Source organism: Portunus trituberculatus, chromosome 13, assembly GCF_017591435.1.
Source record: "Portunus trituberculatus isolate SZX2019 chromosome 13, ASM1759143v1, whole genome shotgun sequence".
NCBI classification, from domain to species: domain Eukaryota; kingdom Metazoa; phylum Arthropoda; class Malacostraca; order Decapoda; family Portunidae; genus Portunus; species Portunus trituberculatus.
The window spans coordinates 8694281-8721780 of record NC_059267.1 but is presented as its reverse complement, the minus strand read 5'-3'; the positions used below and the strand labels follow the sequence as shown (position 1 = coordinate 8721780).

The window sequence follows — 27500 nt, the reverse complement described above, 5'->3', positions numbered from 1 at the left end:
CGTGTCCTACTGAGCCCCGCCCTGATGTGTGGTGGTAGTAGTGGTGGTAGTGATGGCAGTGGTAATGGTGGTGGTGGTGGTGGTGGTGACTCGCGTGACTACCCAAATAGCGAGATGGTCCCTCGGTGCCTTACTGAGGATGTCCCGGAGTAGAGATGTGGCCATGTACCGCCCATCCCCCTGTCCCACCGTTCCCCTGCATCCTGCCCCTGTCTCCCTGCCCAGGTGCGTGCGTCAGGGAGCGCACGAATGATGGGAGGGGGGAGGGAGGGTACATGGGGCTAGATGATAGTATGGAGGGCAGAGGGAGACAAAGGGTGGTTTGAAATAGAGAAAGGAATGAGGGGGCGTTGTTGTGTGTTTATTGGGGGCATCATATCCTCACGCCTCCCTCTGTGTGTGTGTGTGTGTGTGTGTGTGTGTGTGTGTGTGTGTGTGTGTGTGTGTGTGTGTGTGTGTGTGTGTGTGTGTGTGTGTGTGTGTGTGTGTGTGTGTGTGTGTGTGTGTGTAGAGAGACGCCCGCAGTGCCCTAAAACTAAATGGTATGGTGTGATAAATGAAGTCAGAGGATTGGTGAGCTGAGAGAGAGAGAGAGAGAGAGAGAGAGAGAGAGAGAGAGAGAGAGAGAGAGAGAGAGAGAGAGAGAGCAATAAGTGAACAGAGGAAAAAAAAAGCTTAACTGACAGAGAAGAATGCTTAACTAATCATCATGCATAAAAACAAACATAAGAACGAATGAGACAATAGTAATTCAAACCCAATGGAAAGATAACAATAGGTACAAAAAATAAATTGCTCTCTCTCTCTCTCTCTCTCTCTCTCTCTCTCTCTCTCTCTCTCTCTCTCTCTCTCTCTCTCTCTCTGGCTAGATTCTCGGACCATTTTTTTTTTTTAAATGACATCATGAGTGACCTTTCTTTTCTTTTCAATTTTTATATCTATTCTTAAAAGCTAGACCGTCTCCCTGACAAAAAATAAATAAATGGAAAAAATATACGGGACAGAATAGAAAAAAAAATATTATACGATTTTTCCATTACAACTCTGATAAAAATAAATATATAGAAAAGGATACAAAAAAGAAAAGACACGAAAAATATTATATGAAGCACTTTTTTTTCCCTTCCACAACATCCTTGATAAAAAAAAATAGTTTAATAAAATAAACAAAAAAAAGATGGAAAAAGAAGAAAAAAGGAGAAATATTACATGATTTTATTTTCCTCAGACTATCTACCTGATAAAAATTAACGAAGAATTCAATACACAGAAAAATTATACGAAAAAAAAAATTAGAAAGGGGAAGTATTGTATTATGAACGTATTTTTCTTCCAATGGTTTTTTTTTTCTTGTCCCATTTCCCTAATACCCAAAGAATAAACATATGAAAGATAAAAAAAAAAAAAAAGAATAGCAGAAAGGAAAAATATCAATATAATTAGTGAGAAGGAATGAAAGGGAAAGTGAATATAAAAACAAAAGAATGTCTACTTAACTAATCTAAACAGACGGTTAAGATATAAAAAGACACCAGAGAGAGAGAGAGAGAGAGAGAGAGAGAGAGAGAGAGAGAGAGAGAGAGAGAGAGAGAGAGAGAGACTAAACTGAAGAAAAGAAAGAGATAAATAAAAACACTAACATCCCATGAATAAAAGGGGAAACATATCGAATTTACCACAAGAACAAAATGTAAACAAAACACAGAGCATCCCGTAAAATTGATAAAATAAAAAAAATAAAACTCATCAGGCACTAAGTAGAGAGGAAGGAAATGCTAATAACCTTCCCCTCTGTGGGTATGAGTACAAGGAGAACATTGTAAAGTTCCAACGACACACTAAACGCTACAAACTCACGTCTCAATGAAAGGGCGAAGACTGAACGGAAAAATAGAACATACAGACACACGAAATGAACTACAAAAAAAAAAATAAGGCAAAATTAACGAAACTAAAGAAGAGAAAATAAAAACAGAACGTCAACTCTACACAAAATAAGAATAGAAAAGAGAAACGACACCAGCTGAATAAAATCAAAACCTAAAGGAAAAAAAGATAAAAGAAAAAAAGCAAATAAAAAAAAGGAATGTCATAAATAAAAACATGTCATCAGTAACAAATAAATATAAAAAAAAAACTGAAAATACGTAAGAATGAAATAAAGTTAACTAAACCAAACAATAAGAATATAAATAAACAGCGAAGATATAGAAAAAAATGCAAACTGACGCAAACACAAACCAAACACCAACACAAACACACACGGACAAAATTCAAGGAAGACAATAAAGAAAATAGGCAAATAAAGAAAAATAGTCTGAAATCTGTGAAATACTGAGGCAGAGTAATACATGAAAGATTAGAGAGAGAGAGAGAGAGAGAGAGAGAGAGAGAGAGAGAGAGAGAGAGAGAGAGAGAGAGAGAGAGAGAGAGAGAGAGAGAGAGAGAGAGAGAGAGAGAGAGAGAGAAGAGAGAGAGAGAGAGAGAGAGAGAGAGAGAGAGAGAGAGAGAGAGAGAGAGAGAGAGAGAGAGAGAGAGAGAGAGAGAGAGAGAGAGAGAGAGAGAGAGAGAGAGAGAGAGAGAGAGAGAGAGAGAGAGAGAGAGAGAGAGAGAGAGAGAGAGAGAGAGAGAGAGAGAGAGAGAGAGAGAGAGAGAGAGAGAGAGAGAGAGAGAGAGAGAGAGAGAGAGAGAGAGAGAGAGAGAGAGAGAGAGAGAAAGAGAGAAAAACAAGAAAAAAAAGAGAAAGTAGAGAGAGAGAGAGAGAGAGAGAGAGAGAGAGAGAGAGCTGCACCAGGAGCCCTGCGTCTGTAATCACGGTCAAGATATGAAGGCTGAACATGCAAGACTCCTGCCCTTGCTATTGACCTGCTCTCTCTCTCTCTCTCTCTCTCTCTCTCCTCTCATCCATCATCCTTTATCTTTTTCTCGATTTCATCTCTTTCTCTCTCTCTCTCTCTCTCTCTCTCTCTCTCTCTCTCTCTCTCTCTCTCTCTCTCTCTCATCCATCATATTTTATACTTTCTTGATCTTTTTTCTTGATTTCATACTCTCTCTCTCTCTCTCTCTCTCTCTCTCTCTCTCTCTCTCTCTCTCTCTCTCTCTCCCTTCATCCCGTATTATAGTAATTGATGGTTAAATAAGTACAATGATTTATCTTTTCCTTTCTCCTTCCTCTTGCTCTTTCTCCTCCGCCTCCCCCTCTTCCTCCTTTTCTACTTTTTTTTCTTCTCCTCTTCATCATCATCCTTTCTCGACTTTCCCTTGTTTCTCCTCCTCCACCTCCATCACCACCACCACCACCACCACCACCACCACCACCACCACCTCCTCCTCCTCCTCCTCCTCCTCCTCCTCCTCCTCCTCCTCCTCCTCCTCCTCCTCCTCTCTCTTCTTCTATTTAATCTATTGCAGCTTCCTTCTCTCCCTCCTCCTCCTTCTCCTCCTCTTCTTTTCTATTACTTCTTCAACTTGATCTTTCTAGCCTTCCTTCTCTTCTTCATCTTCTCTTCTTTCGTTTTCTTCATCCTCTTATTTGTTATTGAGGGTAAACTTTTCCTTTTTCCACAGGAGGTCTATTATTATTACGATTATTATTATTATTATTATTATTATTATTATTATTATTATTATTATTATTATTATTACTATTATTATCAGTAGTAATATAATTATCAGCAGTAGTAGTAGTAGTAGCAGCAGCAGCAGCAGCAGCAGCAGCAGCAGCAGCAGCAGCAGCAGCAGCAGCAGCAGCAGCAGCAGCAGCAGCAGCAGCAGCAGCAGCAGCAGCAGTAGCAGCAGCAGTAGCAGCAGCAGCAGCAGCAGCAGCAGTAGTAGTAGCAGTAGTAGCAGTAGTAGCAGTAGTAATGGTGGCGGTGGTGGTAGTCTGTTTGTTCTTTTGTTACTTTTGTTTGGTATTCTCTTATGTTTATTTATTAATTTATTCATTTATTTACTTTTTGTTGTTACCAGAATGTTTCGTCTGCCGTTTAAGTCTTCCTTCTTCTTTCACTTCCTTCATTGAATTCTCTTATATTTTTCTTTTTGTGTTTCATTTATTTTCTTACGTTTTCATTATCGTTCTTTGTTAATAATTTATCAGTTTATTTTCTTACTTATTCCATATTATTATTCTTTTCAAACTTTTCAGTAAATACATAACGTTAGAATGTTTGTCTTTCTGTCCGTTTGTGTCTTAGTCCGCATGTCTACCTCTATCTGTCTATCTGCCGGTCTGTTTGCCTGTGAATCTACCTGCCTGTCCGTCTATCTGTTTTCTGTCTGTCTGTGTGCTTATCTGTCTACCCGTCTCTCTCTCTCTCTCTCTCTCTCTCTCTCTCTCTCTCTCTCTCTCTCTCTCTCTCTCTCTCTCTCTGGCGGCCAACATCTTGTCTCTCACAAGTAATTACAACGATTAACTTTAAAATTTCACAAATTAACTCGGTCATCAAGGTCGTGTTTATCTCCGTGTTAAGGCAAGACCACCACCACCACCACCACCACCACCACCACCACCACCACTCCACCGGCACCACCATCACCATCACCACCACCACCACTTCCGGTATCAGCAACATCCGGGTACCTGCCTCTAATTATCACCTGTTCTACCTTCGCCGCCGTGTTTTCATTATCTGTCCTGGTGAAGTCTTTTTGCATTACGGGTCTGGAGAATAAAGAGTGTGTATTGGGAGTATTTATGTAGCAGTGGTAGTTTGCAGTGACCATTAGTATGTCTTCCGAACTTACTTACCCATCTGTTTAGTTAATATGTAGTGTTTCCATATCCTGCACTGCCTTCAGAGTCACAAGTGTATATTGTATCTAAATACCTCTTGATAGTTTGTAAAGAGTATATTTTTCTCTTACTCTATCATAATTTCATTACTATTACTACCACTACTTTTTACTTTACTCCATCACAATTTCGTTATTATCAAAACCACTATTATTTTACCTCACCAAAATTTTGTTAGCATTACTACCACATTTATTTCCACATACTAAATTTTGCACTCATTACAACCATTATTACTTTACCGACCATTATTTCATTATTATTACAACAATGTTTTACACCACTAGAATTTTGTTACCATTACTATCATTGTTACTTTCTCCCATCACAAAAGTTACTCCTTTCAGCATCTCACTTTAACTATATCACAATTTCTTTTTTTTTTTTTTATTCACTTGTGTTGCAGCGTCTATTTGGCTGTCTATAGAACATCTGCTTAGCTACGCCACCTGTTTCTACTAAGTCCATCTAGCTACTTTTATTACACCTACTGTTCTTATTACATCTTATAACTCTCCAACTCGTATTTGGCACATCTTAATTATTACATCTGCTATTCTTATTACATAAAAAACACTTCCATTGATATTTGGCACATTAACCACTATGCATTTTTTTTCCGCTTCTATTTCCACTTCCAAACACTGTAAAAGCCAGAAATCACCAATCTATTATCTTTTCATTACCTTCTTTCATGTAATGTCCATAAAGATCCAGTACATTGTTTCTAGCATTGTGAATTGTTGCATAAGGCAGCGAAGGGCTGAATTACACTTGTTATCTCATGCTGTGGTTACTTGTGTGTGTGTACCTGTTTAGTATGGCACGTGATATCATAATGCTGAAGATTTGAAAGTTAACACGATAATGGTCTTCTTACTCTCTCTCTCTCTCTCTCTCTCTCTCTCTCTCTCTCTCTCTCTCTCTCTCTCTCCTGCGGTTGCCTCACGCCTCCAAGCTCTCAGTCACGCCATCCTCCCCTCACATCCCACTCCCTCTCTCTCTCTCTCCCTCCATCCATTCCTCCTCCTCCTCTTCTCTCTTCCCTTCCTTCCTTCCATCGTTACCTCCATCACGCCTTAGTCACGAAGAAAACTGCTCTCTCTCTCTCTCTCTCTCTCTCTCTCTCTCTCTCTCTCTCTCTCTCTCTCTCTCTCTCTCTCTCTCTCTCTCTCTCATGCTACGGTATAACACATTTCAAGACGCCTCTCACATTTCACTCACTGCATTGCATTATGACACGTGAGATTAGAGAGAGGAGAGGCAGTGGCCAAACACACAAGAGAGAGAGAGAGAGAGAGAGAGAGAGAGAGAGAGAGAGAGAGAGAGAGAGAGAGAGAGAGAGAGAGAGAGAGAGTTTTTTTTTTTTTGTGTGTGTGTGTGTGTGTGTGTGTGTGTGTGTGTGTGTGTGTGTGTGTGTGTGTGTGTGTGTGTGTGTGTGTGTGTGTGTGTGTGTGTGTGTGTGTGTGTGTGTGTGTGTTTCATTCCTCCAGTTAACTTACTCTTGCATTTGTAGAAGAATTGAGTTGTTTTGATGTTCATGTTTGTATTTCACGTGTTTATTTTCGCTTATGAGACTGACAAGCGTATCCCTTCACTGGTATTTATCCGTCTGTCTGTCTGTCTGTCCATCTGTCTTTCTGTCCATCTGTCTGTCTGTCCATCTGTCTGTTTGTCTATCTGTCTGTCTGTCTGTTTACTTATTTGCGCATGAAATAAAAGGTCTCATTTTCATACGAGAAATTAACGAAAGTACGAGTATATACTTTAATTCTTCTTTGTCTGTGTGCTTGTCTGTAAGTTGCACCGAAAATCAATGAAGACAGTACATTATTATTCATGTTTGTCTTAGTTTGTTCGTAAGGTCCATCAGTAATTTTGCACAAGAAATAAACGAAGGTATATATATATATATATATATATATATATATATATATATATATATATATATATATATATATATATATATATATATATATATATATATATATTCTCCCGCATGTCTGCCTGTTTGACTCCCTGTCTGTTGGTAAAGACGTTTCACTAATCATGTCCATAAAATTAGTGGAGGTGTAATATTTCACTTGGTGTTTATTTGCATGTCTCTCTGTCCGTTTCTTCGTGCGTTTTATTGTCTTTGCAAGCGAAAATAACGAAACTGTTTGCTTTCAGTCGTGTTTTTTTGTCGGTCAATCTGTCAGCAAGATTCTTCACTCTCTACGTTTGCGTACGAAATTAACAAAGGCATGATGTGTTTTCATTCACGTTTACTTGTCTGTCTGTTTGTCTGTCTGTGTATTCACAACGCTTTTCATTACCTGTACACGAATACGTTTTCATTCGTTCTGTCCGTTTGTCTCTATTCCCAATATCTTTCACTATCTTTGCACATGAAATTAATGAAAGCATGGGTTTTTTTCATTTTTTTTTTTGTCTATTTTTAATATTTTGTCACCTTTTGCATGCGAAATTAACGAAGGTATAATGATTTCATTCGTGTTTATCAGTCTGTCTGCCTGTAAGATATCAGGGAGGCCATCAGCAGATTGGGATAGAGTTTAGTGAAAAGATTGGCTGCGGGTGAAAGGAGAAATTGCTCAGTCCTGGCAGGGAATCACGATAATTTTTCAACTCCTCCCAAAATATTCACCCAGAGCTTCCTTCCCCCTCTACTTCATTGTGTACGGCTATATTCTTATTTATTCAAAAATTATATACCTACATTGTGGGTTATATTACCAGAAAATAGTACGATACGAATACATAGATTAAAAATAATAAACGTTCATCTAAAGTGCTTCATTTTATCTCATGAAAGTAATTCGACTGCCCACGCACGGCTCACTTAGTGGTCAATGATCGCTGTGCAGTTTTTTTTTTTCTGTACTAACCACAAAAACTGACAGTGGCCGGCAAACGTATTTTTCCCGCCACACCACCGCGGTCTTTATCATTATTTCAATTTGGAGCTCGCACACGAGCCACTTGGCACTCATCGCCACCCTGCCACCTTACCCAGACTGCTTGTTTACACTTAGCCGTTCGTTCATGTTTCTCACAAACTAACAATAGACTGGTTAACAGTGGTGTATCAAAGTCTGCAGCTAAAACTGGTGTACCCAAAACTTTCTAGGTCACTTTTAGCGTTATCTTCTGAATGAAGAGCACAAACGGCTGTCACTTCCGCGGCATCGCTTTGATGGTCATCATCATCAGTTCACCAGTGGCCGCGCCGCGTGGTTCCTGAGATCATTTTTTCGTGATTGACTATTTTTTCTTGATCACCCTTTTACGTAGCAACCATTGGTTACAAAAAGTGTCATGTACCCAAATCAATACAAGTACTAAATAATTGTGTGATGAAGCTAGGTTACTCTGCGTGTGTACCAGCGCAGACAGGTACTCCCTCCAAGCCTTAAGGACATCATCAGGCTGGAGTGGCGGGAACTGCTAAGGTAAGGGTCTCATTGACGTGGTGCACGACGCCTCCTCTCCCGCATCACAGCAACTTTTTAGTTAGTGTGAAAAGGCAACAACAAAAGCAACACGATTAAGAAACTAAACTGGCCAATATCTTTTTACATTAATTTATTCATATCCTAACTCTATGAATGATGAGGTCTTTTGTTTTTTTCTTTTCATTAACCTAACTAAATCTCGGTCCTATACATATCTCTCTCTCTCTCTCTCTCTCTCTCTCTCTCTCTCTCTCTCTCTCTCTCTCTCTCTCTCTCTCTCTCTCTCTCTCTCTCTCTCTCTCTCTGTGTGTGTGTGTGTGTGTGTGTGTGTGTGTGTGTGTGTGTGTGTGTGTGTGTGTGTGTGTGTGTATGTCCCACCCACCACCCAAAGCTTCTCTCCATGCGCTCCCCTCCCCAACACACACACACACACACACACACACACACACACACTAAGGAGAAGTAATCCAATAATTGCATCTAAATATTTTCCATCACGCCTCAATGGAAGTTTTGTTTCTGTGGCGACCTCTTCTCCACACGCTAACTTCTCTTCTTCTTCTTCTTCTTCTTCTTCTTCTTCTTCTTCTTCTTCTTCCTCCTCCTCCTCCTCCTCCTCCTCCTCCTCCTCCTCCTCCTCCTCCTCCTCCTCCTCCTCCTCCTCCTCCTCTTCTTATTCTTCTTTCTCCTCATCATCATCTTCTTTATCCTCGTCCTCTTTTTTCTCCTGCTAGTTTCTCTTCCACCTCCTCATGTTCTTCTTTCTCGGCTTTCTTCTCCTACTGGTGTATCTTCCACCTCTTCTTTTTTTTTTTTCTTTTCTTCGACTTCTTCCTCCTCGTCCTATTTCTCTTTTTCAAATACGTAGGTACTTCTTTTCCGGCTTCTTTTTGTCTTCTTCGTTCTCTTTCCTTTTCTTATTTCTTCTCTTGTACATCTTTCTTGTTATTCTTATTCCTCCTCCTCCTCTTTCTCCTCTTCCTTCTTCATCTTTTATCTTCTCCTTTACGTTCTCTTCCTGTTCTTTGTCGTGTTCTACTTTTCTTTCTTTCTTTTTATTCGTCCTTTTCTCCCCTTCCTCTCTCTTCTTTTTCATTTTCCTCTTATCTTTACGTTCTCTATCAACAATGTAAGCTTTCCCTATTCTTTTTTCGTTTTTTTTTCTTTTATGGGTCACTTTATCAGATTAAGTATTTATTGCTTTATATTTCAATATTTTCAGCTTTGTAATTGTTTAGGCCTATATTCATTCTCTCTCTCTCTCTCTCTCTCTCTCTCTCTCTCTCTCTCTCTCTCTCTCTCTCTCTGTGTGTGTGTGTGTGTGTGTGTGTGTGTGTGTGTGTGTGTGTGTGTGTGTGTGTGTGTGTGTGGCCTGGTTTTTGTCGTATTTATTTCAACCGAATCACGCATCTCTCTCTCTCTCTCTCTCTCTCTCTCTCTCTCTCTCTCTCTCTCTCTCTCTCTCTCTGTGTGTGTGTGTGTGTGTGTGTGTGTGTGTGTGTGTGTGTGTGTGTGTGTGTGTGTGTGAGGTCACCGGCAGAGGCGCGGCGACAACAAATAACAATTAGATAATGAAGAGAGTCGCGGCTAATGCACTGATGTCGTGCTGCAGGAAGGCAAGGCAAGCACACAATGGGAGGATTGGCACGTGACAGAGGTCTTCTTGACGCGCCAAAACCGAGACCAAAACCAAGACCAAGATGAAACACGTAGAGAGAAAGCCAGAAGACAAAACATTACAGAACACTTCGAACACTGATACATGGAGAAGTGGCACGAGTAAGGACCATGATTATACACTCTATAAAGCCACATCTCCACTACATTCAAGAGATGTTCCGGATAGTTCGTTGCATGGTGTTCTAAGGATGTTTTTTGCGGTTCTATTGGCAAGAGTACGGACCATGATTATAAACTTTACAAAACCACACCACTACATTCAAACGAGGTTCTAGATGGTTAGTTGCATGGGTTTTTAAAGGTGTTTGTTGCGGTTCTAGTGATAACTTACCAAATTTCTACATTCAAAACAGAAAAGTATTGTATTATGATGAACAACACTATGAACATACGCAGCAAGCTCACTAAGAGATTCAATGCATAAAAAAACTCAATTAAGATTTTGTGGTATTAAGTCAGGGAGAAGAATCAACTAACCGCAAAGTGTTCAAAATAGAAATATAAGTATTTTGTGGTATTACTAAACACAACATTGTGAGCCCTCACATCAAACCCACAACAAGAATGCTTGCAGACAAAGTGAAATTTTAGGTGTCAAGACGCAAAATATCAAACTTAATGTAACATGTCCAAGATTGAATAAAAAAAAGAAAAAAATAATTATGGTATTGTGAGAAAGAACACTGCAACTCCTCACACCAAGCCAACACTGAGACATCATCACGTAAGAACATTAATTGACTTACTGTTAGATGTTCAGGAAAAAGATAAAAGTACACAGAGGCATCATCCAGAATGTCACACAGATAAAAACAGCAACATGAATCTTATCTCAAATCAAAGGTTATGCAGCAGAAGACAACTGACACTATTAACATTTTTGGTATTAAAATGCATGAAAAATTGATACAGTGAGATGTTGAAGGCAAAGATAGATGTATAATGTGGTATTAATATCATCAAGAATGTCATATAGAAAAAAGTATCATCAAATATTATCAGGAATTAGCAGAAGACAGCTGTGACAAGGATAAATTCTAGCATCAATAGACAAAGAAACTGGACTTACCATGACATATTCATAATAAAAAAAAGAGCAAAAAGAACTATCAATACTTTAAAAAATCCAAATGTACAAGAGTAACAGCAACCTTATCTGGAAGCAAAATCTAAGGGGTAGAAGATGGCTGTGTCCCATTGCAGCTTTTTCCAACTAAAAAGACTCCACTTGGCATCAGTCACTAAGCAGCATCTAGTCTAGACAAAGCCTTACTGGAGCATAGCTTGTTCAGAATAACTTGGTTCCTCATCCACTCATTGCCCCGTCATCACTTCCTGGCTTGAGTCACTAAATTACAAGGAAGTATGTGTCTTTTCTTTCATCAATTATTTGCTGACAACATGCCTACATAAGAGGGATTTGTGCTGTGGCTGTGTTAATGACAACTGGTGGTTGCTTCTGCTGCAACACGTTGGTTAATTTCTTCAGTGTAGCATATGTTGTCTGAAGTATTCTTTTTTGCTAGTTTTTACGTCCAGTTTCCCTATAGTAGTACTAGGGCTAAGACAATGCCTCCTGACAGAGGACTGGGTTTGGCATATGGGATCTTTTACCCCAAGTGGGTGTCCTTCATAACCTCAGACCATGGCCTGGATTCAAATCTATGTGCTTGAGGACCCTGCAGCCTCCACAGCATGTGCAGTCCCACTGTACCACAGCAGCCCACTGTTCTTCCCTCAGTTTTTTACTCCAGGAATGTGCTGGGCTGAGGACCTGCCCATCCTTGTACAGTGTCCCTCTTCTCTAAGAGGTGAAGAGGATTCAAAGAGACACCGTTTTAATGAATACAAGAATTAAGTTGTTTTTTACATGGGCAGTTATAATCAAGAGCAACAAAAGACTGATGAGCTATCCACTCTTGTACACTATCCCTGTTTTCCAAATGGTGACAGGGATTCACAAAGACAATGTTGCTTTCATGGATATAAGTTTTAAGTCTTTTTCTTTATTTTTATATACATAATTTTTTCTATGTAAGAGCAGTTCTGCCCAAGGGCAACAAAAGACAGGAAAAAAGTTCACAAAAGGTGCCAGTTCCCAAAGAGTGCAGTCAAAAGGATTACCAAGTTATTCTGAACAAACTATAATAAAGAATATTAAAAAGCATATCTCCTAAAATGACTAAATACTAATTATAAGAAAACAGCTTTTATAATTCCCTCTATGCTGTAGTCTGTCATCTATGCACACTTCTTACTAAACAGCTCTTCCTTTCCTATCAAAGCAACAGCACACTCATAAACTAATAAGCAAAGTAATCATCAAAACTATCTATAAGTAAAGATACCTTTAATAATTTCTCTTCTTTGGGCTGCAATCTATTAATTCATGCTTGATAACTAAATATCTGCCTTCCTCACTAACAAGACAGAAACATGTGGAAAAGTAATTATGAAAATAATCATCAAAATTATTCATAAAAGACCATTTCCCAATTCATACTGCAGCAATAATGAATCTGCAGGGCATCAGTTTGTCAATTCATGCTTCCTTCACTAACAAAGCAGAGGCATATTGATCAAATAAGATATAAAACACTAATCACATGCCATTCAGTCAAGACTCTCAGCCTCCTGTCCTGAGAGGAAGCTCAGATCTACTCACTGTAACAATAACTTCAGACTCCAGCACTGCAGTCTTGCCACCAAGACACTCAGACATGGTAACACTGCTTCTGGGAGATGCTCCTTCTTACTGATTGGTCTGTACACTAACTTCCACTCTGTCTAATGTTCTTCTCTAGTTGTGAGTTCTGTACATTTATGAGTGATTACTGCTCCTGCTTACTGACTGGTCTACATTCATGGAACCTTTCTTACTCACTTTTAATTTCTATCTTTTTATTTATTTATCTATTTTATTTATCTATTTTTTTTTTGCTGTCCTGAGTCCTCTAAGCTGGTGACAGTACTAGTTCTCAGCTTTTACACGATTGCCATTAGATCAGAGGAGTTACGGTTACTGGAGCGTTGGATATAATGAATATAAGTGTGAAAAAATTACTACTTACTACAATTCTTTATTCTTATTTTGTTCTGAATTTTGTAGGAAACTGATCATGTAAAGCCAAAACTTTTTTTGTAAGATAAAAATTATCCAAATACAAGTAATCAAACACCTTACAAATGAACAACCTGGAATACAAAGTTAGACTACAGCACATTTAACTATACATTCTCATCTTGTTTTAAAATGTCTGTCAAAATTACTTAATATTCCTATCCAATAATCTGCAACCTTATACATCAATAAGGGTACTGGCCGGAACACTAGGTCAGTTTTCCGCACATTTTACAAAATATGACTGCAAGGCTAATCAGAATAGGAGCATCATCCAGTCAGTGTTGGCATGTATGTGAGTCCTGAGGCGACCACTGCACCAGCACTGTCACCACATGGGCCATACTCTGAAACACCTCTGCACTGCACCTCCACTACTTTCAAAAGGCTCTAGTTGAAGTGACATAGGTTTGTAAGGCTTTTCTTATGGTTCTAGTGACAGATTAACAAGACTTCCACATTATCAATTAGAAAAACACTCTTGAGAACTCAGCTAATCATCTCTATGGCCTTTGAAAATAGTTATGGTGAGATAGCAGTATTTCTGAATAAAGGCCTCTCTAGCCAGGCAGGCAGAATAGCACTAACACTTTAAGGCAAGGCTAAGAATGTTGAGTGTCTTTACCTGAGCTATCTGGTGAGGCAGTGAGGGCAGAACACACTCGGTAAGATATGAGGAAGTGGAGGTAAAGGGAGATTCTAGTTTGATATATTTCATCTATCCCTTATCCCATATATGTATAGTTTTTAATTATCATATATGGTTTCTAGGGATTATATAATTATAGTTTCTCATCACCATACATATACTCTAGCTACCTGCCTCTTATACTATACATATATATATATATATATATATATATATATATATATATATATATATATATATATATATATATATATATATATATATATATATATATATATATAGAGAGAGAGAGAGAGAGAGAGAGAGATATTTTTTTTTTTTTTTTTTTTTTTTTATACAATATATACAAGTGCAAGTGATGAAAGTTTTGAGAATGATTCATATATTTCATCTACTTTGATATAACCTACACCATATAGTTTTCTATTTCAATACATTACATACATCTGTCTTCTAAACCACACATAATATAGAAGTGCTGGTAATATAAGATTTAAGAATGATTCACATATTTTACCTATTTATGCCTCATGTATCGACTGATTATATGACTAAACTGATGTCAAAGATAATGTCTATATGACTGACATCAAGTTTGTAAAGGCAAGTTAGGAAGAGTGAGGAAGAAGAATGGTAAGAAAGGCAAATAACACACCTGTGAAGAGAAATAGCACGTGTGAAGAAGGTGAAGGCGGAAGAAGAAGAGGACAAGGAGTAAGTTAAGGACAGGAGAATGAGAGACAAGTAATACACATGAGAAGATAAATAATACACATAGAGAAAGAGTAGAGACAAGTAACTACATTTAAGAAGAGAAATAATAGGTGTGAGAAGGGAACAGAGAAGAAGCACACCTGAGAAGAGCAATAACAAAAAGTGAGGTCAAGGTAGGCAGTGGTTGGCTCACCTGTGACTCGGAGGCCCACTGCTCCTCCTTAGCCTTGACTTCATCCGTCAAGCGCTTGAGAGCAGTCTGAGCCTTGTCCCTCTCATCCTTCAGGCCGGCCACCGTTGTCTCCAGCCGTCCTACCTGCTCCTGCATGCTGGACACCTGGCTCTCGTATGCCTCACACCTGAGGAGAGGAGGTCAGTTGTCTCGGTACACATAGCTATACAGTGATCTCTAATTATCAAAGGGGCTTATTGCAATTGCTGGTGTTTCTTCCTTTACCATAACAAATTTGAGTATCTGTGTATCTATATCTGAAAATTTCATCTAAAAAATATACTGGCTTGTTGATGGCTGTTTGTTCCTTTCAGTTATCGGTAAATATGTTGCATTGTGATAAACATAATAACACTTTTTAATATTTTGCATAAACACATCTCAACGATCTAGAATTTATACTTATTCAGCACTTTCACATTCCTGAGGGTTTTACAGTAGAGCAGGATTTCTCAACCTTTCAAGCTTTGTGGACCTCTTACATCCACTTATCTATTCAGGGGACCCCTTGGTACTGGATTAGATAGGATATAGTCATTTAATATTTGTATGTAGCTCAGGTTTAGCTCAGCACACTGTTTGTCTGGCAGTACTTCTTGTTTTGACATAGATGGTCTAATAACATATTTTCCTAAGAGACAGGTAGAAAGAAGAAAAAAGAAAGAAAACCATTAAAGATAAAGGCCTACATATGTGTCATAACTGTCATATGTTCATTTCTCTATCCCGCAGGCCCTTGATAGGTTTCTGCAGCCCTGAATGGTTCCACAGACCCCTGGTTGAGAAACACTGCAGTAGAGTATCAAAGTACAGGTCTCCATGTAAGGCAGTGTTTCCATGCTCTAATCCTTCCCTACCATCAGGTCTGTCTCCCTCACACTCCAGCACCATCCTCTCACCTCACTGCCAGTTGTCACTCCTCACTGATTAATGCTAGTGTTAAATACAGCATAAAGATCAAAGGGAAGGACTTACAGATCGACTATTTTTATTGTCTGCAATTAGTACATTCCCTTGCACTGACCTGGTCTGCTCATCCTCCAGCTTGACCAGGCTGTCTCCAGGTCAAAGGTGTGCTGAGCCTCAGACGCCCTAAGTCTCTCCTCGGCAGTGCTCAGGGCCATGTTCAGCGTCTCCAGGTCCCGCTCTGTGGTCTCCCTCAGTCGGGTGGTCTCTGTGGAGCGCATCTCCAGCTCACGGCACCTTCCCCTGTACTCCCGCACCTACAGGAGGACATTTGTGACTTAACATTGCAAACTCACCATTATTATTCAAAATTTATCTCCTCATAATTTTAGATCATCTTTTTTACTTTATTTTTAGGGACTGGCATCTTTACATTATCTTTTTATTACCCTTTTTTTATTGCCTTGGTCAGAAATGGCAATAAAAAGAATCCTCTGTTCATTCAATAGAAAAAATAACAACAGTGAAAAGCTTGATAATCTCCACAGCAAAACAATCAAGGGAGAGAAAACAATATAGTGCACCAATGGTGAAGGTGTGGTGATAGTGTGATGTGGTGATGCAGTGATGTAGCAATGTGGTGGTATGATAAGGCAAGACAAGTAGTATTTGAGTCTGCCTTGAGCCTCACCTTGTTGGCCAGCCGGTCTATGAGTGTGGTCTGCTTGCGGTGCACCTCATTGAAATACTCGAGTCTCTTCTGGTACTCCTGCCACTCGTCCGCAACCTGGGGAGAGGAGGACCTGTGAGGAGCTGGGTAGTGGATTGGTAGGTAGAGACTTACTTCAGTGGGAAAATTGGCATATAATATTTCACTTTTGACTAATACACTATACAAACAAAAACATATACAATTAATTTCTTTGCTTTACTTACAATGACTAATTTGGCTTGTGATTAACTCAACACTTGAGTGAATATCAAATTTAATTTTTTTGTGACTTTACTGATACATTAGGTAATGGTAAACACTTTGCTCTGCATTGTGTATGGTAAAAAGGCATTGATTACATGTGTTTTACTGCATTAAAAGATGACCATTTTCCTTTTCTTTCTTGATTTGAGAATAAAGTCTTGCCATCTTATGATTGATGTCACAGATTTTGTGGTGCTAAAACAATCACCACTTAAAGGACACAGTAAGAATTTGTACAGAAAAGTGAAGAAAACTGTTTTCCTTACAGAACAATCACACAACAGAATGCTCTGCCAGACAAAGTTGAGTGTGCATTCAAATATAATCAAAATTACAATTAAGTAAAAACTATTCGGTAAAAAGACAGAAAGGGAAGACCTGATAACAATACATGACTTAATGAATGGATTACAATAAAACCAAAACACTGAAGGGAGGAAGGAAAATACTTGAAAGAACACAAGCAAAAGAGCAAAGGACGGAAATGAGTCTTGACGTACGTGGTCGGACAGGGCATTGTACCGGACAGACACAGTGTCTTGCTCAGCTCGGGAGGAAGCAAGCATGTCCTCCAGGCGACGCACCTCTGTCTGAAGGTACCTTGTCTCCTCCTGCAACAAGACACAATGTAAACAAGGCAGCAGGGATATTCAGGCTGAGAGGGAATCTGTCTGAGGTCTTGAAGTGATAGAAGGGATGCAACAAGGGTAATCAGTAATTGTAAGATAGTAAAAACATGCAGATTAGAAAGATGATATGCCTGAGGTCTTCAAATAGATGAAAGGACATAATAAGGGTGACACATACTATAAATAATCAGTAAATATCTGTTAGAACAAGACACAGGGTGAGAAATGAGGAAATGCACATGAAGAAGGGATCTGTTTGAGATCTTCGGCTCGCAGAGTGGATATAACAAGTTTTATTCTTATAGACAGTAAATTATTGAATATCTCCTAGAACAAGACAACATATGTAACTCAGCATATAAGAAATACAACAAAGTCCTTATAGAGTTGGTAATCAGGACATGAATAGAAGTAAAGGATTCAAAGATGATATAGTTAGACAAGAAAAAAAGTTCATATATAGAATGATGATGACTAGAATATACTCAGTAGTTAAGCCCCTCATTGTGTACATCATGATAAAAAAAAGTGTCATATTTTGCCAAGAAATGAACAGGTAGCCTCTGGAAATTAGAAGGCTGTAGTTATTTCCATCATTCCTGCATTGATTTCTTTAAAGTGTATATACAAGTGTGTTCATTTATATCTACTTATTCATTCTATCTATTTGCATTTTTTATTCACTTTTTTGCATGAAACTGTTTTCCTTTTACAAAGAACAGGCTTCCTCCAACACATAACATGACTGTAGCACATTTGTATGGCGACTAAAAAGAATATTACAATGTTTCAAATGTCTATCAACACTGCATCACTTCATTAATCTAACAACGAAACTATTCCATTCAAACTTTAATTAAACATTCCTCACCTGTCTTGGTTTGAACATAAACATTACTTCCTCTTCACTTCTCTTATTCCTGCTGTTCTCCCTCTTCTCCATCATCTTTCTTTCCTGCCTTTCACTCTTCACTGCCTCATCATCACTCCTCACCCTCCTCATTCTTCTCCACTCATTGTCACTGCTCATTATCTTGTATTTGTCACACTCACTGTCACTTTTGCTCATCTTCTCTATCATTGCCAATGTCTCTTCTGCTATTCTTATCACGTCTTTCTTCATATTTCCATCTTTTTTATTCTCTAATTCTTCGTCTTCATCTTCCCATTCGTTCCTTTCTCCAGTACTTTTCTCCTTCTCTTCTTCTGTACTTCCTTTCTTCTCCCCTCCTCCTCCTCCTCCTCCTCTTCTTGACTTCCCTTCTTCTTCTCTTCCTCCTCCTCCTCTTCTTCATCCATACATTCTTTCTCTTCTCCAGTACTCCCTTCCTCCTCCTTCCAATCTTCCTCTCCACTCCCCTCTTCTTCTGAATCCTCCCATTCTTTGTCTTCGCCAATACTTATTTCCTCCATCCATTCTTCCTCTCCTTCACTCTCTTCCTCCCCACTACTCCCACTGCCTCCTACATACAAATGCACAGGGTTGATCACGGACATGATTCCTGTACGTAACTTTGAATGTAATGCACAGTAGAGTTAGGCTTGTATAGAGAAACACTTTGTTCTCTCACCGCGACTGTTCTCAATACCCACGGACATGATTAATTGGATTCTCGAAGGTTTCTTGTTGATCTGTCACTAGAATCATAAAAGAATATACATAGAAATGCTCTGCTCTCTCACCATGACTGTTTTCAAAAGCCACATGTAATTATTTTTGGTTAGCAACAGTCTCGAGTGTACCTCCTGTTAATAGTGAAAATCTTGAACTTTCACTAGAACCTTAAAACACACACATGGAAATTTTCTGCTCACTCACTACGACTGTTTTCAAAGGCCACAAAGATGATTAACCACATTTTCGAGTTTCTCCGGTTATAGCGTACAAAAAATCTTGATCTATCACTGTAACTATAAAAACAAAACAAAAATAAAAACACATGAAAATGTTCTTCTTTCTCATTACTATTATTTTCAAAAGCCACAAAATTATTAGCCTGATATTTGAGTTTTTTTTTTTTTCATCAACAGCGTAAAAATCTTAATCTATCACTGGAACCAAAGAAACAACCGTGAAAACACCTTCTGCTTCAATAAGACATCTCTGAACGTAATGGAGATGCGGCGCGAAGGTGTTTCAAAATCTTACTTATACGCTCATTGAAAAGAACACACACGCAAACGAACACATGCTCCATGGAATTATTAAACACACATGAAGTCACCAGGATTTGCGGACGTAATTTCATAGTAGTCTTTTCTTTAGTAGGTATACATGAAAAAACGTACGTAGATATACATGTTTGGTTATATTATGTGTACATGTCAGTATTGAAACACACATGCACTCCACCACTTCATGTACAGTACTGGTGTGTGTGTGTGTGTGTGTGTGTGTGTGTGTGTGTGTGTGTGTGTGTGTGTGTGTGTGTTAATGAGTTTGTCAATACACGTACATACATCGACTTTCCAGCAACACTTCATAACTAAATGCAACAGTATCGTGACAAACTTAATTACGTAATATCAATTCCAAACTATATATTCTAAACCTTCGACTTTCAATACTAGCAATCTATTCATACAAACACCAAAATGAAAAATACTAAGTTTAAAAATTCTCACTATTCTTCCTTAGTCTTTCCACTTCCCTCCCCCTCTCTCCCTCTCTCCCCACGGCAAAGATAGAGATCAAAGATGCATAAAGGCGATAATGTTATAGAGTACAGTTGGTATTTTGACCCTTATTGCCACGTGTGATTGCTATCTGCCACCTGTGTCGCTTATTATCTCTCTCTCTCTCTCTCTCTCTCTCTCTCTCTCTCTCTCTCTCTCTCTCTCTCTCTCTCTCTCTCTCTCTCTCTCTCATTCTATCTGTCTATTTGTCTGTCTCTCTATTTGTCAGTCATTATGTTTGTCTGTAGCCTATATCTATTATTTTATGTGGTTGTCTGTTTGTCTCTTAGTTTGTCATTCTCTCTCTCTCTCTCTCTCTCTCTCTCTCTCTCTCTCTCTCTCTCTCTCTCTCTCTCTCTCTCTCAATCATCGGCGCGTCATTAGCCTCGTCCCGCGAGAGGCAAAAATGGACGTGATGGAGGCAAACAACTCAACACCCGCCAATTGAGAGGAAACAAGAACACACACACACACACACACACACACACACACACACACACACACACACACACACACTGCCTTCAATTTCTTCAGGTTAGTTAGGAAGGAAGGATGGAAGGGCAGATCCCCACAAGGCACACATTGCTAGGGTCACCACGCACCGAAGCACACCAGGCCTTTCCTTACCAGGGGCCAGCCACTCTAATGGATCCTCTAACTCTCGCGTCTGGCCCGAGGAAGCCAAAGAGTGGAGGAAAACAGTGAAGGTTCCTGTCTGGCCTCATCAGCTCATCACACAAGGGAATTCTCAAACCCTTCAAAGGATTGTGAAGGAAATGACTCTGGTGTTGAAGGATGTTTTCATGACTAGAGTTGGTTTAACGAGTGTTCTGTATTTGTAAGGGGAGAATATTCGTGAAAATCCAGGTAATCATGTCTGTAGCCTTTGGAGATATTACAGATATATAGATATATGGCGTAGATAGACATATGGCGTTTTCATGATTGCAGTGGTAGGTTAATGAGTAGTTTGTATCCGTAATGACGGAAATACTAGTGAAAATCTGGCTTATCTCTGTGGCATTTAAAAAATTGTCCTTACGAAAAAAAAAGTGGTTCCCAAACTAATTATTTTATCTGATCCCCTCTTCCCACTTCGCTTCTAACAGACCTGCACACCATCCGTCCCAACAGACACAAGCAACGTCGGTGTGGTTGGAGTCCGTGACATACTAAACACATAAGGAGAGATGAATTAACAAAAAGAAAAGAGTTAGTATGACTGATAGAATTCCACTGGTGTATGAGCGAGTGAGTGATTGAGGTTAGGCTCCTTAACAGCCAAGGTCATAATGGTAGTAATGCAAGAACAGGCATTTGGTGCATAAGAATAAGATAAAATAAGATAAATAAGTAAGTAATGAAAGCAGAGAGAAACAATCAGTCCCTGTATGAAAAGAAGACGTAAGTAATACACAACACTAGTACCACCACCACCACCACCACCACCACCAGCACTCCCTCCATCAGCTCACCTCCAGTCTGTACATCTCCGGGTCGTCCATGATTGGCGCTGGGGAGGACGTCAGGTGGCCCACAGAGAGAGGCGTGCTGGGGATGCTGCTGGGGAACAAGTCACGTCTAGTAGATGTACGCCCGCCTTCTCCTCCTCCCGCTCCTCCTCCTCCTCCTCCTCCTCCTCCCCCTACTCCTCCTCCTCCTCCTGCTGGTGGTCTTGGGGTCAGGCCAGTCTTGAGGCCGCTGACTGAACTCCCGGCACCTCTGAAAGTTAAGATATGTTTGTTATTTTACTGTGTAGTTATCGTTCTGAGAATGTATGTATGTATGTATGTATGGACGGATGGATGGATGGATGGATGGATGGATGGATGGAGATGAATGAATGGATGGATGGATGGATGGATGGATGGATGGATGGACAGATGAATGAATGGATGGATGGATGGACATGGATGGATGGATGGATGGATGGATGGATGGATGGATGGACAGATGGATGGATGGATGAATGAATGAATGAATGAATGAAGCAATGGATATATGTTTGTTTACCTGTTTCTCATAATTAGTCACTGGAACAATAAGAAATAATACGAGTATCTGTTTCTTTGTCTCTGTCTGTGTTTAACTGTACCATTCTTTTACATGTTAAAGAAAATAAAGAAAGGGTATTATGATATTTGTCTGTCTATCTATATACATTTATCTGTATTTTATATTTAGTCAAAGAGGGAAAAAAAACAGGAGACAGTTGTTTATTTCTGTCTGTCAATGTGTCTGTGTGTTTATCAGTTTACTTGTATATTTCAACTGGCTAAGAGGAAGAAATTAAAAAAATACCCTTTGCCTGTTTGTTTATCTGATTTTTTTTTAATTAAACATGTGTGTGTGTGTGTGTGTGTGTGTGTGTGTGTGTGTGTGTGTGTGTGTGTGTGTGTGTGTGTGTGTGTGTGTGTGTGTGTGTGTGTGTGTGTGTGTGTGTGTGTGTGTGTGTGTGTGTGTGTGTGTGGGAAAGGATAGGTAGATATATGTAAAAAAGTAAGAAAAAACTATAAAAACAACAAAAGTAGTAGTAGTAGTAGTAGTAGTAGTAGTAGTAGTAGTAGTAGTAGTAGTAGTAGTAGTAGTAGTAGTAGTAGTAGTAGTAGTAGTAGTTTTTTTACGCAAAAGGGAGACCTGCCATGAGCAACAAAATATAAAAAAAAAAAAACTGAAAATGTAGGTTCCCTAAAAGATTTTGAAGGAATTAGCCAAAAGGTCTTGAAACCTCCCTCTGAAAAGAAGTCAAGTTGTAGGAAGATTGAAATACAGATGCAGGTAGGGAGTTCAAGAGTTTACCAGTGAAAGGCAGGAATGATTGAGAGTTCTGGTTAAGAAGAAGAAGAAGAAGAAGAAGAAGAAGAAGAAGAAGAAGAAGAAGAAGAAGTAGCGATTCCTGTAGTTGTAGTAGCAGCAGTTATTGTTGTGACGACAGTGCAAACTGCAACACACACACACACACACACACACACACACACACACACACACACACACCTAGCGGTGAGTAGGTACGGGATGTAAATCGAGGAGTTGTGACCTTGTTGTCCCGGTGTGTGGTGTGTGCCTGGTCTCAGACCTATCCAAAGATCGGAAATAATGAGCTCTGAGCTCGCTCCGTAGGGTAACGTCTGGCTGTCTCGTCAGAGACTGCAGCAGATCAAACAGTGAAACACACACACACACACACAAACACACACATAAACACACACAATCAATAATTCATCTGGCTATTTTCAACAACAAATATAATCCTTTCGTTTTGCTTCCCGTCCATTTAACAGTCACGCCTCCGGAGGAGGAGGAAGAGGAGGAGGAGGAGGAGGAGGAGGAGGAGGAGGAGGAGGAGGAGGAGGAGGAGGAGGAGGAGGAGGAGGAGGAAGCCAAAAGCGTATTGTTTCTGCGTTATATTTAGGAGGAAGAGGAGGAAGAGGAGGAAGAGGAGGAAGTCTTTGATAATGAATGGTACACTGCAGTTTTCTTTCCTTCTTCTTATTTTCCTCCTCCTCCTCCCCACGTCCTTTTAAAGTTCCATATTTTTTTACCGTATCTCTCTCTCTCTCTCTCTCTCTCTCTCTCTCTCTCTCTCTCTCTCTCTCTCTCTCTCTCTCTCTCTCTCTCTCTCTTATTCTACTCTATTCCCTTATCGCCTGTCAACTTCCGTCTCTTCCTTTTCCTTTTTTTCCCTTTCCTCCCCTTCTTTACTTCCTTCCCCTCTCGCTCTCTCTTCCATCACCTGTCACCCTTCAGAGTGTAGCCAGAATAAAGCACCACCCTTTCTTCCCCCCTTCTGTAATCATCCTTTTTTATTACTTCCTTCCGTATTTCTTATGATATAGTCAAGGAGGAGGAGGAGGAGGAGGAGGAGGAGGAGGAGGAGGAGGAGGAGGAGGAGGAGGAGGAGGAGGAGGAGGAGGAGGAGGAGGAGGAGGAGGAGGAAGAGGAAGAGGAAGAGGAAGAGGAAGAGGAAGAGGAAGAGGAGGAGGAGGAGTACTGTATGATTATGGGAAGAGGTATACTACTCTACTATCAAACTAGTTTCGAGGAACTATTAACTAATCTTATACTATTATGATTCACCACTAATGCTGGCCATAGTTAAAAAAAATAGGATAGGTAAAAAGTCTCACTCAATACACCAGTCCCTAAAGGAAGAAATAAAAGGGTGGTGGGCTAGAGGGATTAACTAAATTGTAGGATAAGTGTCTTGAAACCTCCCTCTTGAAACAGTTAAGCCACAAGAAAGGAGGAGATACAGAAGCGGACATGGAGTTGAGTTTCTTTATTCTTTTCTATGTAAGAGGGGATAAATGGCCAAGGGCAATCAAAACGATTAAGTAAAAAAAAGCCCACTTAGATGCCAGTTCCCGAACAGGTCCGAGAGAGTTATGCAAAAGAATGGGACGTCTTGAAACCTTTCTCTTAAATTAATTCAGGTCATAAGTAGAAGGAAATACAAATTCTGGCAGGGAGTTCTACAGTTTACGAGAATTTACAGGAAAAGGAAGTGAAAGATTGCGAATGCTGGTTAACTATTGCATTAGGAAGTTGGAAAGAGCATGGGTGAGAAAAAGAAGGAAGAATTGAGGAGGGGCCGTGAAAGGAAGGGAGGGATGTGGTCAATAAGATCACAAGACCAGTTAGCAGGAAAATAGTGGTTAAAGACAGGAAGAAATACAACACTGCAGCGAGAAAAAATACTTCTTTATATAGAATCGTAGGCTAAAGGTAGTATACGTAAATATCGTAAGTGTATAAGAAAATATACTACGACGTCTTGAAAATCTAAACCCCAATAATTAATTCACCAAATCCCTTTAATCTTTCACGCTTAAAATTCTTTGCTTATTAACTTTTTTTTCTTTTTGAAGCGGCAAATGACTGGGTTTCCCTTCCTGTTTACCTTTACTCATCTAATTTTTGCCTCTGTGTCTGTCTCCTTCATGCAAAATACTGAAAATAATGAAGAAACTAACCCCATATCTGAGCAAGGAACACTAGAATATTTGTTGCGTTTCTCTTTTCTACTTCACTTTATCTTCCCTTTTTCCTTTTTCTGTTTAAAAAAAGTGAAGAAAATAAGAAAATGAACAAATAATAAGACAAAAGACAAAAAAACTAACGTATATTTGAATACAGGACGGCAGATGATCAGTATTTCTTTTGTTTGATACTTTACTTTTTTGTCCCCTTGTCTGTCCCCTTCATACAAAATAAAAAAATGAATAAATAAAATGAAAAATAAATAAAAGTAAAAAAAAACAAAAATAGACCAAATACCACATGAATAAGGAACAGTAGAGAATCAATCGCGTTTCTTTTGTTTTCACCGCGATTCGTGTGTTGACAGGGTGAGGATGGCGATGGTGGTGGCGATAAACACACACCGCCTTCCTTTAATGCTGCGGGAGGAGAGAGAGAGACGGGGGGGATGTAAGCCTGGTGGTAGTGGTAGTGGTGTTGGTGGTGCGTGGACTTGATAAGACCATAATGGCTTGGAAGGAACAAGTTAATCACCGTAGTGTAATTGATACCAAGGCGCAGTGTGATCTGAGCGTGACTGACGACTTGAAGGGGAGGGTTAAGGAAAGGTGAAGGGAAATATAGTACTTGTGTTTCTACGTGTACTTTCTCACTACCAGATGCCACTCACTCTTCATCTCTCGCCTTCTCTCGACGCGTGATTTCTAAGGCTCTGATATATTTGATGTAATTCTATGTGGTTTTAGAGACTTCACTAATGCTGAAACCCATCCTGATTTTCTTCAACTGGTCGATGTCGTGTAGTTTCGTGGACCTACTAATGTTAAAACTCAACATGATTTTCTTTAACTGTCGTTGTTTTAATGTACGAGTAGCTTGTGTTTTATTCCCTCTATCGCCACTAACACGATATTTCAAAGATTGGTGTATTCGATCGCTACTCCATCTGTGCGTGACTAATATCTTGAAGGGAAAGGGAAAGTTGGAGGTTAAATATAGGACTTTTATTTCAACGTACTTTCTTTCTCCCAGTCATATTCCATTTGTTTCTTATCGTCTCCATTCTTCGATAGTTAGTGACACGTTTCTCGTATTTCCTGGTGACTAATAGCATGTAAGTAGATATAAAGTTGGAGGATAAACATAGTACTTATTTCAACGTGTACTTCCTCCTTGCCGGATTCTACTTCTCTCTTTTCATCTTCATTCTTCGATCGCTATTTCAGACTTCATTGTATACGAACTCTATCTCCTCTCCTCTTCTCCCTATAACCCGTCTCTCACTCTCTTTTCTTGTTACTCCTTAGTTTATGTTTCTCCATTTTGTTGTTTGGTTAGTTAGGTAACGGAGAAGTGTGGACGGCGATGTAGTCCCAGCACCATGTTACTCTTTCTCACTTTGCCTGATACGAAACCCATTATTTTTTGTTTTCACCTTTACTGTTTACATTTTGTCACAGAAAACTGTCATTGCTGCTACCTGCATTTTAAGTCTAACTATGCGTTTTGATTATATTATATTTCGTTTTTCTTACGCATTTATCTAGTTTTGTTTGTATTTCGACTTGTCTCTTCTCACCTTCATTCTTCGATAACCAGTGTTTCAATATTTCACCTGTGCGTGACTAATGACTTGAAGGTAAAGCTAAGAATTTATGTAGCATTTATCCTTCAACGTGTACTTTCCCGCAGCCAGACGCCACTCACTCATCTCGTCCCCATTCCCTCGCTCGTGATTTATCATGTTACTGACTAGTGTTTAATATGATTCGGGGACTTAACAATGCTGTCTCCGGCCTTCATGTCTTTAAACTGAAAAAAATTTGGCTAACGGTAATTGATTTGTACGTTGAGGGGAATTCGAAGAGGTGGTGAAGTGAATGCAGGCAGTTTTCTGTACTCTGGCCGAGGCAATACCACCAACGCTACCGCCAAGCACTTCTATCTAGTACCCTTCCATCCATCCTTATATCTCTAAAGCAACCCGATCAAACGTAACCCAAATTAACGTAACCTAACCTAACGTACCTAACTCAAAGTAACGTAACCTTATCGAATGTAACCGGACCTAACGTAACACAGCCTAACGTAACCTAAACTAACGTAATGTAACGTAACCCAACCCAACCTAACCTAACGTAACCCATCATTACCTAACCTAATGTAACTTAATCCAGTCTAACCAAATGTAATTCAACCTAACGAAACTTAACCAGACTTTTTAACGCAATTTAATCTAATGTAACTTAACCTAACGAATGTAATCTAACCCAATCTAACCTAACCTTAACCTAACCCCCCTAAGGACTTGGCACTTATTACGCTAAAGAAAATATAAGGCTAAATAAATAAAGCGTGTGGAAGCAAATGCCAGCAGGTTCTTTCTCTACTCTGGCCACGACAATAACGCTGCTGGTCGGGACTGGGACAAAAATAGGTGGTGGTAGCCGCGAGCACTCCTGGTGAGGCCACGCGAACCAGTCATGATGTCCAGGCCATGTTTTGCGCTGCGCCTGATTGCATTGGTACTGGCCACGACCCACACGCCACCGTGGCTAAAACTAATCATGCTTTTACCATTACAACATTAGCAGCAGCAGCAACTACTACTACAACTACTACTACTACTACTACTACTACTACTACTACTACTAGAACTACTACTACTACTACTACTACTACTA

General features: G+C 39.5%; 1 protein-coding gene across 1 annotated transcript in view; it reads right to left on the bottom strand.

Annotated features, from left to right (window-relative positions):
- LOC123502970 (rootletin-like) overlaps positions 1-27500 on the bottom strand; it is a 212928-nt gene that overhangs the window by 158461 nt on the left and 26967 nt on the right. The window contains 7 exon segments of the mRNA XM_045252269.1: positions 13680-13688; positions 14611-14776; positions 15674-15704; positions 15707-15872; positions 16247-16342; positions 17032-17142; positions 21312-21558. Coding sequence (XP_045108204.1) covers positions 13680-13688; positions 14611-14776; positions 15674-15704; positions 15707-15872; positions 16247-16342; positions 17032-17142; positions 21312-21558 — 826 coding nt within the window.